Genomic DNA, 10,216 nt, shown 5'->3' with positions numbered 1-10,216 from the left:
AGGCTGTTTGGCCGTATGAGTAAAAGGTCCCTCTCGACGTCATATTTGGAGGACCAGTGGCTGGAAGGCTGCGTGGAAGTGGGGGACGGAACAAATCAGAGGGAGGCAGTGGAATCTGGGGTGGCAGGGGAGGACGTCCTGGAACAGGACACAGGGGAGTCGACTGCTCTGAAGACATTGAACGACTTGAAATGCATCTTGACCCTTGGAGCGGAAATAGCGCCAAGTTTTCCCTCTGAGAAAATGGCCGTTCTTGTTGTCTTGCTGTTGACTATCTGTACACAGGAATTGATTTTTTATGGTGTTCATTCAACTCCACAGGTAGAATTGGAGCGGCAGCGGACACTAGATTTCATTTTGCAGGAAGGACAACGGGCTTTGGCACAACTAGAAGCTGTTGGCCAGAGTTTTCAGACGCTAGGGCGTGGGAAAGAAGTATTACAGCTCTTGGAAGAATTTAGAACTCCCCAAAAGGAGTCCAACTCTAAGGAGCTAGCTGTGGAGGCACGCATGTCTTCCTATCGAATTGTACAGTGTAAAGAGGCTCTACAGCAACTTCAACCCTGGATACAAAGCTCTATTTCGATCCCCGAAGAGGTGGCAGAACGCCTTCTCAAAGTTGTTTCGCACACACGGCAAGCGGGCAAGGCAAGACTCAGGAGGGATCTCAATGCGGCCGCCTGGGTGGAAATTGTGCAAGAACGGTTTGGTGTCTCTACAATTGCCGAAAAACAGCGCCTAAGAAGGCCGTTACCCCCTCGCCTGCGTCCAGAGGACCAGATAATGAAATACCAGAATCATTACGGACTCCTAGCACTTGCTCTTGCCCGCAGCATCCAAACGGCTAGGAAAGATCAGCCGGTCGAACATCAAAGAGACGCGCAGCACCTGCATGGAGACCAGCAGCAACAAAAGGACAATCAAACACTCCACGAGCAACAGCATCCGTCGACCAGCCACATTTCTGACAACAATGATGATTCTAGACCCACCCCCCAACCTGCTGTTGATCAACCAGCGACTGCGACAAACAGTGTACTGGCACACGCCTTGCATCATCCACTCCCCTCTCCTGTCCCCCGCCAAGGACCCCTGCTGACTACAAGCAACACGTTGGTGAACCTGCCATTGCTCGACCCAACTCAGTCGTCTCCTGCAGACTCGCAACAAAACATTCCCATTGCCCAAGCAGAGCGTTGGGAGCAATCCCCTCCCCACTCCACTCCAAGTGGGTACGAATCGCAGCACGCTGCAATGGCCCAAGAATGGTCCATGTTCAATTCTTCTACGGCAAATTCTGTTCTCCGAGCAAATGCGCCCCTGCATACAACGATACGGTATCGCCATCAAGCGGGTATGCAGCATCATATACACCCTGTCTCTTCTGATGCCAGTTATGTTTGGTGGTACGCTCCATCTCCCTTTGGCTTTGAAGTGGATTCACTAGCAGCTTTCCCTCACCCTCTTCCCTTGCCGCGCCCAATACCCGCGGCTACTCTGAGCCCCAGTGGATATATCAGAACGGTGTTCCCACTAACAGCGTCTTCAACTGGAAGCCCTACGCCTCGGAATCCTCTTCCAACGCCCCAATTCCCATCGCCTAGACCTTCCGCTGACCCCTCGAGACTCCCTCAACCCACTGAAGGACTGTCCCTTCGCTTTTCCAGACCCATCCTTCATAGACCCCCTTCAGACGTTCCACGACACGGCCCTGAACCTTCTACACTAGTCTCTGGAGGTCGGCGATCTATACCTAGTTGGCGCTTTGAACCTCCTAGAGCATTTTGGCCACCTACAGCTGGAGGCGATCAAGGAGACGCACATTTGCCATCTACGCATAATCTAGTGGACCTCGACCCCCTCGGTCCTCTAGTTGCAGAAGCACTTTCATCAGCGCTGTCTGATTCAGATTCGCCTACGGGATCTGGACAAGGACCACACAGGGATCAAGGGTGGCCATAAGTTCCTGCTTCTAATTGACCTTCTCCTACTGTTGACAGGTCGTGGATCATTGTGGTACGCGGACGCAATACAGCAATAGCTGCAGGGAGCCAAAGAGCACCGGCAGCCTGTGAGGTGTCACCGGAGACCCGTGACTGTGCTTCATGGAGTCTTTGTGGAAGACAGCAGAGACGGCAGTAGGTAACCATGACCCTTCCCCCCTCGGTCCTCTAGTTGCAGAAGCACTTTCATCAGCGCTGTCTGATTCAGATTCGCCTACGGGATCTGGACAAGGACCACACAGGGATCAAGGGTGGCCATAAGTTCCTGCTTCTAATTGACCTTCTCCTACTGTTGACAGGTCGTGGATCATTGTGGTACGCGGACGCAATACAGCAATAGCTGCAGGGAGCCAAAGAGCACCGGCAGCCTGTGAGGTGTCACCGGAGACCCGTGACTGTGCTTCATGGAGTCTTTGTGGAAGACAGCAGAGACGGCAGTAGGTAACCATGACCCTTCCAAGCGTCCTAGAGCATTTTTGCAACCTTGTCAAGGCCTTTCTGAAGACAGTCAATGAAATATCCCAAGGCACCCCACGCTGAAGCTTGCATCGCGTCTTCAGGAGGCGTTCCGACTTCCTCTGAGAAAATATTCGTTGCCAAGCCAGCAGGTGATTTCATTTGATGTGGCTTCTCCCAATTGAAGTGAGCGCTACATATTACGTTTAATGGCTAGCGAATGAAGTTTACACCAGCTGCGGGGTTGTTTGAAGACCCCAAACATTTGGATTTGGCCTCCCTGTGGAGCATTTTTAGGAGGGGACAACCCTCCAAAAACGTCTCATTTTGGTATCAGCGTCTTTATGAAAAGAATCTCGACAAACACATAGCGGTTCGCTGTGCCTTAAAAATGGCCACTTCACACCACCGTCGAACTCAGCATTCTTCGTTATCCTTATCTGTAAAGTGTGTCTTCAAAAGTTTTCAAAAGCAGGTATCCTCCCCTTCAATGCCCATGAATCCTGAACCCAGCGCCACACAGTGAGTAGGAAAGGCGGCCTAAACCCCAGACCCAAAACTGTAGACCCTAAAGCCTAAACCAGCAGAATACCCGGTGTTCCACATATAACAGGCACGATTCTTAAAATTCCTGGGTAATGTCCTATGTCTCCAAAGACATCAGCAGCGAAATATGCAGCAGCATAGTGGCCGAAACGCACTTCATAATTGGCCTTTCCACAGGCTGCCAAGCACAACACTGTGGCAGACACAGCCATACACACCATTCTTTGGTAGCGATGAGTGGGTAGGCGAAAATGCTCTTGCGTACACCAAGTCGCACGCTAGCCTATACCTTTATGCTTTGTGACCCATGCCTGGCCAAAGAGGTGCAGTGAATTCCATGCAGCGGCCCTTGCTTGAGTTCTATGAAGACATGGGTGGTAGTGTATGGAGAAGGAAGTACTTTCATCCCCTATAGGCGCCAGGCAAGTGATTGATTGACTGGTTAACTTCTTTTGATAACGAAGGGTTGTGAGCAGATGCGAAGGGTTGTGAGCAGATGCCCACGGCATACGTAAGAAGAAGGCGCTGGGCTCTCCAGAGATGCGATTCCTGGCACATACGGTCACAGAGTCAACTACTTGGGTCCGGCGTAGATTTCTGCAGTGCGGAGGAGAGGCTGGGGGTTAGCGATTGTTCTGCAGTAGGTTGAAAGACTATATAGGCTACTTAGTACCATCACCTAATGCTAAGCAGCGATGCAGCATGTGGGCGCGCGCATAGCCAAATCTTGCAAACCAAATGGCATCAAAAGACGTATGCAGACTCTAAACGGTTAGCAGATGAGTATGCAGTGGGCGACCATGTGTGGCTAGGCAGCAAGATCTTTGCCGTTTGAGTGGCTTTCTTACTATCGCTGGACCACCTAGCAGCGTTGCGTAGCGTCTCAACATGCCCCCTAGGTCCTCTTGCGGTGACGTCTCCCGTATCTTTCAGCTTGTCCCACACCGATCTCTGGATCGCATTTTGGTGGCTAAAGGGGTCGCCGTTGGTTGGCTGCCAGCGCGTAGCTGCGGCGACATCACTACGGATCAGTAAAAAGTGTGCTATCATCTATGAGCTGGCAAGATATTAGGTATCGTCCCGCCGGCGGCGATAACTAGCATCTTCCCAAGTGATGCTTTGCCTCCGGGGATCCAGAGACATAGAAGGCAGCCGGCAACACTGCCGACAATCTGGCCCGCTTCCGCTTGTGGCTCCATTGTGTGCGTATCCGCCAGCGGCTCTCAGCTACCTAGGTGTGAACTCATATCTGCTCCTCCTCCTAGCCAGGAGATTACCACTAGTACATTTGTGTCGGCATTTAGAAGGTTCTCTCCTGTGTATCGATCAACTATTGTGTCATTCGGTGTTACAGCCACGCCACTCCTTTAGTGGGTCCAGGTAAAGCAAAAAGGCAGCTCGTTTGTTCAGCGAGTTAGGATACAGGTGGCAAAAGCCCCATCAGGCAGCCGAAGACTTCTCCAGCCCTGATTTTAAGAACCTGTTTTTCTGAAGAATCGGTGCGAATGACACGACGGTTGGGTTGACATTTTTCCAGTAATCCAGTAACTCGAAGAAGCACCAAATCATTGCGTGCTGATCTAATCATTTCACGGCGAGATAAAGGAAATATGCGGAACACGAGGACGAATTTTAAGCTGTTTGGTCGGGAGTAAAAATGTATGCACATTACTTATCTAGAAGGCAGTTCGCCAGGCTTTTCAGGGATTGAAGGTCGGTGTGAAGACACGATACAGTGGTCGTTCGGTGGCACTGCTGGTTCACGAAGTCCCAGTTAACGGTTAAGCATATTAAGGGCCATACCAACATAGCCCCTGGTGCATTAGCCCGAATCCATACCAGTAAACGCACTGTGTTGTGCGACAGCTCCTGTGTATGACGATTTTCCCTTCGTCTCATCACTCACACAATTCCTTGGATAGTCAAGCGTCTGCAATTTTCGCTATAAACACTACAGCCTCGATGAGGATCGGATCCTTTGTTGAACCAGACGAAATTTATACTTACACATTCAAGGTTGATCTCCGACAGTCTTTTTGCTCAAGACAAACAATCGTACTTTGGCATACCATCAAGGGGCCTATACAACAACGGTGCGAACATCGCGGTCAGTCTGGTCTCCTATGGTGCTCCTCTTAGACGAGGAATACTGCCCACCCACCAGAAATGGTACCAAAAACAACAAGAGAACACCCCTAAAGGAGGACTTTTGCAGAGCCTTCCTGTCTACTAGCGGACTGCATGGACCCCTTAATGAATCCCCCTGTCCTGCGCTGTTCAGGACACCACTACATTGGGTATGGATGGATATACCGTTGTTCTCAAGGGGGCAACTGCAGCTCTTAATAGTCCCTAACTATTATGGCTACGAGGACAAGCGTATAGAAGTGCAAAACTAATACTGGGTGTGTTACACCACCCAAGAAGCACTACATGTCAGCCCCAGGCTGAAGGGCCGCTGTGCCCAGGATGCATGCAAACTATAGTGGGCTCAGCTGCAGCTGAGGAAGTCTCCTTTATTAGGTAGTTTGCTGATTGTCATGACTAAGGCACTAGAAAAGGGCGAGGCTTCCCTAAGAGGGCGCATGCGTGCAGCGTGTAGCGTTTGGGTTTAATGGTTTGTCTTCCTTAGGGAGAATAAAGGTGCATGCACATAGCTACGATAATATAGCAAACAGCAGTAGCAACAACAGCGACGAGCAATGTACAGCAGCAGCAGCAAAAGTATTAGCGGCAGCAGCAGCAGCAGCAGCGTGTCTGCTGCTGCAGGCAGGCCTCCTGAGACCCGTCGGCAATAAGAACTACAAACCCTACATTAAGGATTTATTTAAAAATTAGTTTTTTCTTCTTTATAATTGAATAAACAAGAATAATGTGGTGCCTGTGCTTAGAAGCTGCTGCTGAGGGAGCTGCTGCTTGATTGGCTGGTGGGCCCCTCTCCCTACTACGGCTCTCGTTCTATAGACTTGCTGCTGCTGCTGCTGCTGCTGTTCTGCTGCTGCTGCTGCTGTTGTTGTACTATGCGTAGTGCTTGTGGCCACCAATTCGTCTATTTCTGAAGAATCTTAGACCAATTAATAGGCTTGAGGCATTTTTCCTTCGGTGAAGGCTGCCTACTCTTTTGCTGCTGCAGCTGCTGCTGCTATTATACCCGTGCTGCTGCAGCTGCGGTGTCTGCCTATTAGGGTTTAGGGTTTAGGGTTTACCCCTAGAGGATATATTTCTTATCTCCCTGTTTTCTTTTCTCTCTCATCTTCTACTCCTGAATAATCCCCGACGCCCTCAGTCGTCTGCGGCTCCACGACTGAAAAGTAAGCGGCCTGCTGCTGCTGCTGCTGCTGCTGCTGCTGACGTTGCTGCTGCTTACAGCAGCACTAGCGCCTTCTAGACTTGCATAGAGGATTCTTCTTGGACCCTTCGGATGCGGTGGCAGCAGCAGCAGCAGCAGCTGCTGCTGCTGCATCAACTGCTGCTTCTGCTTCTGTTGCTGCAGCAGAAGCCAAAGAAGCAACGACAGCAGCACTTGCAACAGCAGCAGCAGCAGCAGCATTCAGCAGCAGCGTATGCAGACTGCTGTCTAGTCCTTTCCTTACCTGCTGTACTGTCAGACTCCTCCGTGTTGCATATAGGATGTATATGCGGGGTAGTAGTATACTTCTTTAGGGTTTATACCTAGGGTTTAGGGTTTACTAGGGTTTACTAGGGTTTACTAGGGTTTAGGGTTTAGGGTTTAGTGCGGGTTTACAGGATGGAGCGCGTCAGGGACGCCGCGAGGGTGGTTAAGAATAGAGAGAAATTGATGCAATGGTTGAATACCCATCAGGCATCTGTCCAAGTATAAACCCTAAACCCTAAACCCTAGATGATATATTATTTAGACATATAAGCTAATCAGTTGTTAGAATATGCACAGAAGGGTTTAGGGTTTAGGGTTTGTCAACAGTGTGTGTATTTGTTTTTTTGCTTCCTTTTTGTTAATTATTTTTGAATTAAATATATAATTAATAGATTAAATAAATAAATATTTAATTAATTAATTTAATTAATTAATTTAATTAAATTATATTTCTTTTTTTTTCTTCTTTTTATTTATTTGTATATATATATATTTGTTTCTTTTTTGTTTGTTCTCTATCTCTCCTTTCTTATCTCTCCTTATTATCTCTTTATCTCTCCCTCCCTCTCTCTCCCTCCCTCTCCTTCCCTTTTTATTATTTATAAATAAATATTAATTAAACCCTAGACCCTAAACCCTAACCCTACCTCTTTTTTTTTTATCCAAACCCTAAACCCTAGAAAAACCCTAGAAAAACCCTAAAAACAGCATAAAAAATGATGAAAAAGTATGAAAAAGACGGGAAAAAAAGTAATAAATAAAAGATAAATAAATAAAGATGAATTGTGTATGTATACAGGCATGGACAGGCTTATTTATGGTATTATTTTTAATATATCATTTATTCTCTGATGGTGATTTTTCTTTCTTAATGACTGTCTCGTCATTAATTTCAACTTTTTCTTTCTTGATGGTTTTATATAAATTAGAAATAAATAAATCATGTGCAGGTGTATCCTTAAAAATGTTCGAACTTTATGTACTACTTATTTTCTCTCGTCTTTGTTCTATTGTCCCTTATGAAGGGTAAGTACATATACACAGATATATATTATTCTCTCTTCTTTTCTCTCCTTTTTTTGCCCTTATTTGCCCCTATTTGTCCTTATATACCTCTATGTGTATCCTTAAAAATGTTCGAACTTTATGTACTACTTATTTTCTCTCGTCTTTGTTCTATTGTCCCTTATGAAGGGTAAGTACACACATATACACTACTCTCTCCTTCTTTTCTCTTTTTTCTCTCCTTTTTTTGCCTTTTTGTGCCTTTATTTGCCCTTATTTATCCTTATTTACCTATGTGTGTATCCTTAAAAATGTTCGAACTTTATGTACTACTTATTTTCTCACGTCTTTGTTCTATTGTCCCTTATGAAGGGTAAGTACATATACACATATATATATAATATACTCTCTTCTTTTCTCTCCTTTTTCTCTCCTTTTTTTTTGCCTTTTTTTGCCCCTATTTGTCCTTATATACCCCTATGTGTATCCTTAAAAATGTTCGAACTTTATTTCCTCCTTTTTTTCTTCTCTTTTCTTTTGCTCTTTTGTTCCTTATGAGGGGTAAATACATATATATACATTATTGTCTCCTTGTTGTCTCCTCCTGTCTCTTTTTTGTCTCCTTTATTCGCATTTATATGCATTTATATGCATTTATATCTATTTATTTATTTGTCTCCTTAGGGATATTCTTTATTTCCTCCTTTTCTTCTTCTCTTTTCTTTTGCTCTTTTGTTCCTTATAAGGGAAAAGGAGACACATATACACTACTGTCTCCTTTTGTCTCCTTTTGTCTCCTTTTTGTCTCCTTGTGTCTCCTTGTGTCTCCTTTATGTGCCTTTATGTGCCTTTTTCTCTCTTTTTTCGTGTCTTTTGTGTCCCTTTTTGTCTCCTTTGTTTGTCTTTATTTGCCTTCCTTTGTCTCCTTTTTGTCTCCTTTTTGTCTCCTTTTTTTGTCTCCTTTTTTTGTCTCCTTTTTTTATCTCCTTTTTTTTGTCTCCTTTTTGTCTCCTTTTGTCTCCTTTATTTGTCTTCTTTTGTCTCCTTTTGTCTTTCCTTGTCTTTTTTTGTCTCCTTTTTGTCTCCTTTATTTGTCTTTCTTTGTCTTTTTTTCCCCCCTGTCTCCTTGTTTCTTTTTGTCTCCTTCCCTCACCTATTCCTTCTCTCCACAATCCTATTGCTGCTGCTGCTGCTGCAAGCTACCTACTGCTGCTGGTGCTGCTGCTGGTGCTGCTGCAAGCTACCTACTGCTGCTGCTGCTGCTGCTGCTGCTGCTGCTGCAAGCACGTTGCTGGTCCTCCCTTCTATTTCCCTATTCCTCCGCACCCACCAGTCATAAATAGTTGTTTTTCTTTTCTGTTGCTGCATCTCCTCCTCCTCCTCCTCCTCCTCCTACTACTACTACTGCTGCTGCTGCTGCTGCATGTCTTCCTTTTGTTGCTGCTGTTGCTTTCTGTATTGTTCCTATTGCTTGCATGCAGGTATTTACCTTATGATAGATCAGGGGATTGGTTATACCAGACACTAGAGGCATTATCTTTATTATTAAGTATAGTAGTTGTATATCAATGTAGATATCGTTACTCTTCTTCTTATGATAAAATTAGTGATTATTTTCCTCATTGGGGTCTATCTATCTCCTGTCTTCTTCTTGCTATTCTTTTCCATCCTTCTCTTAATGCATTCTTCCCTGCTGATGTAAGTATATACTTATTTATTTATTTATTTTATTTATTTATTTATTTATTTATTTTATTTATTTATTTATTTAGTAGTAGTAGGATATATATAGATGTATACATAGGGACAACATATACAGATAATATATAACTAAATATATAATTAATTAATTAATTAATTAAATTAATTAATTAATTAATTAAATTAATTAATTAATTGTCTCCTTATTTATTTATTTATTTATTTATTTATTTATTTATTTATTTATTTATAGGTAGCATGGACATTTGCTTTATACTTGGAGTCTGTTGCAGTTTTACCACAACTTTTTATGTTTCAGAAACAGGTAAGAAAAAGGAGACACTTTTTCTCTCCTTTTCTCTCCTTTTTGTCTCCTTTTTGTCTCCTTTTTGTCTCCTTTTTTGTCTCTTATTGTCTCCTTTGTTTCCTCTATACTGTGGACACAAAAGGAGCGCTTTATTTATCCATCTATATATGCCATTTGGGTGTTCTAGAGACCATTAGGGTTTAGGGTTTAGGGTTTAGGGTTTAGGGTTTAGGGTTTAGGGTTTGTGGTTTACAGGGAAAAGTTGAGCCATTTACGTCACACTTTCTTGCCGGTCAGGCCCTCTCTCAAGTACGTTATACACAACCATCAGCAGCAGCAACAGCAGCAGCAACAGCAGCAGCAGCAGCAGCAGCAGCAGCAGCAGCAGGAATTGTTATTGTGTATTTATGCTGCAGCGTTAGCCGCGGTCTGCCCGTCCAATTTTTATTGAGTGAAAATGTTTAATAAATTAAAATAAATTAATTAATTAATTAAATAATATTTATATTCTTAATTTAGGTGTACCTACACCTCAATATATATATTTATATACCAGCACTTATATATATATATATATATATA

General features: G+C 44.5%; 3 protein-coding genes across 3 annotated transcripts; 2 read left to right on the top strand and 1 right to left on the bottom strand.

The window, feature by feature from the left end:
• Positions 1-15: 15 nt before the first annotated feature.
• Positions 16-1,962, top strand: EMWEY_00050170 (hypothetical protein; the record flags this gene model as incomplete). The annotated part of the gene is made up of 1 exon (XM_013479573.1): positions 16-1,962. The coding sequence occupies one exon, from the start codon at positions 16-18 to the stop codon at positions 1,960-1,962; it is 1,947 nt and encodes a 648-aa protein (XP_013335027.1).
• A 506-nt stretch (positions 1,963-2,468) lies between these two features.
• Positions 2,469-4,055, bottom strand: EMWEY_00050160 (hypothetical protein; the record flags this gene model as incomplete). The annotated part of the gene is made up of 3 exons (XM_013479572.1): positions 2,469-2,581; positions 3,052-3,183; positions 3,854-4,055. 3 exons carry the CDS (start codon positions 4,053-4,055, stop codon positions 2,469-2,471), a joined length of 447 nt encoding a protein of 148 aa, XP_013335026.1.
• Positions 4,056-7,937: 3,882 nt separating this feature from the next.
• EMWEY_00050150 (hypothetical protein, conserved) lies at positions 7,938-9,943 on the top strand (the record flags this gene model as incomplete). Its single annotated transcript, XM_013479571.1, has 4 exons — positions 7,938-7,999; positions 9,108-9,175; positions 9,621-9,652; positions 9,890-9,943. Coding segments are annotated over 4 exons (216 nt in total), but the record flags the coding sequence as incomplete, so codon positions are not given.
• Between the last annotated feature and the right edge of the window lie 273 nt (positions 9,944-10,216).

This window comes from Eimeria maxima, genomic scaffold (genome assembly GCF_000499605.1).
Source record: "Eimeria maxima Weybridge genomic scaffold, Emw_scaff1220, whole genome shotgun sequence".
Taxonomy (NCBI): Eukaryota; Apicomplexa; class Conoidasida; order Eucoccidiorida; family Eimeriidae; genus Eimeria; species Eimeria maxima.
Note: the sequence above shows the minus strand (reverse complement) of the source record. Positions and strands in the feature narration are given on the sequence as shown.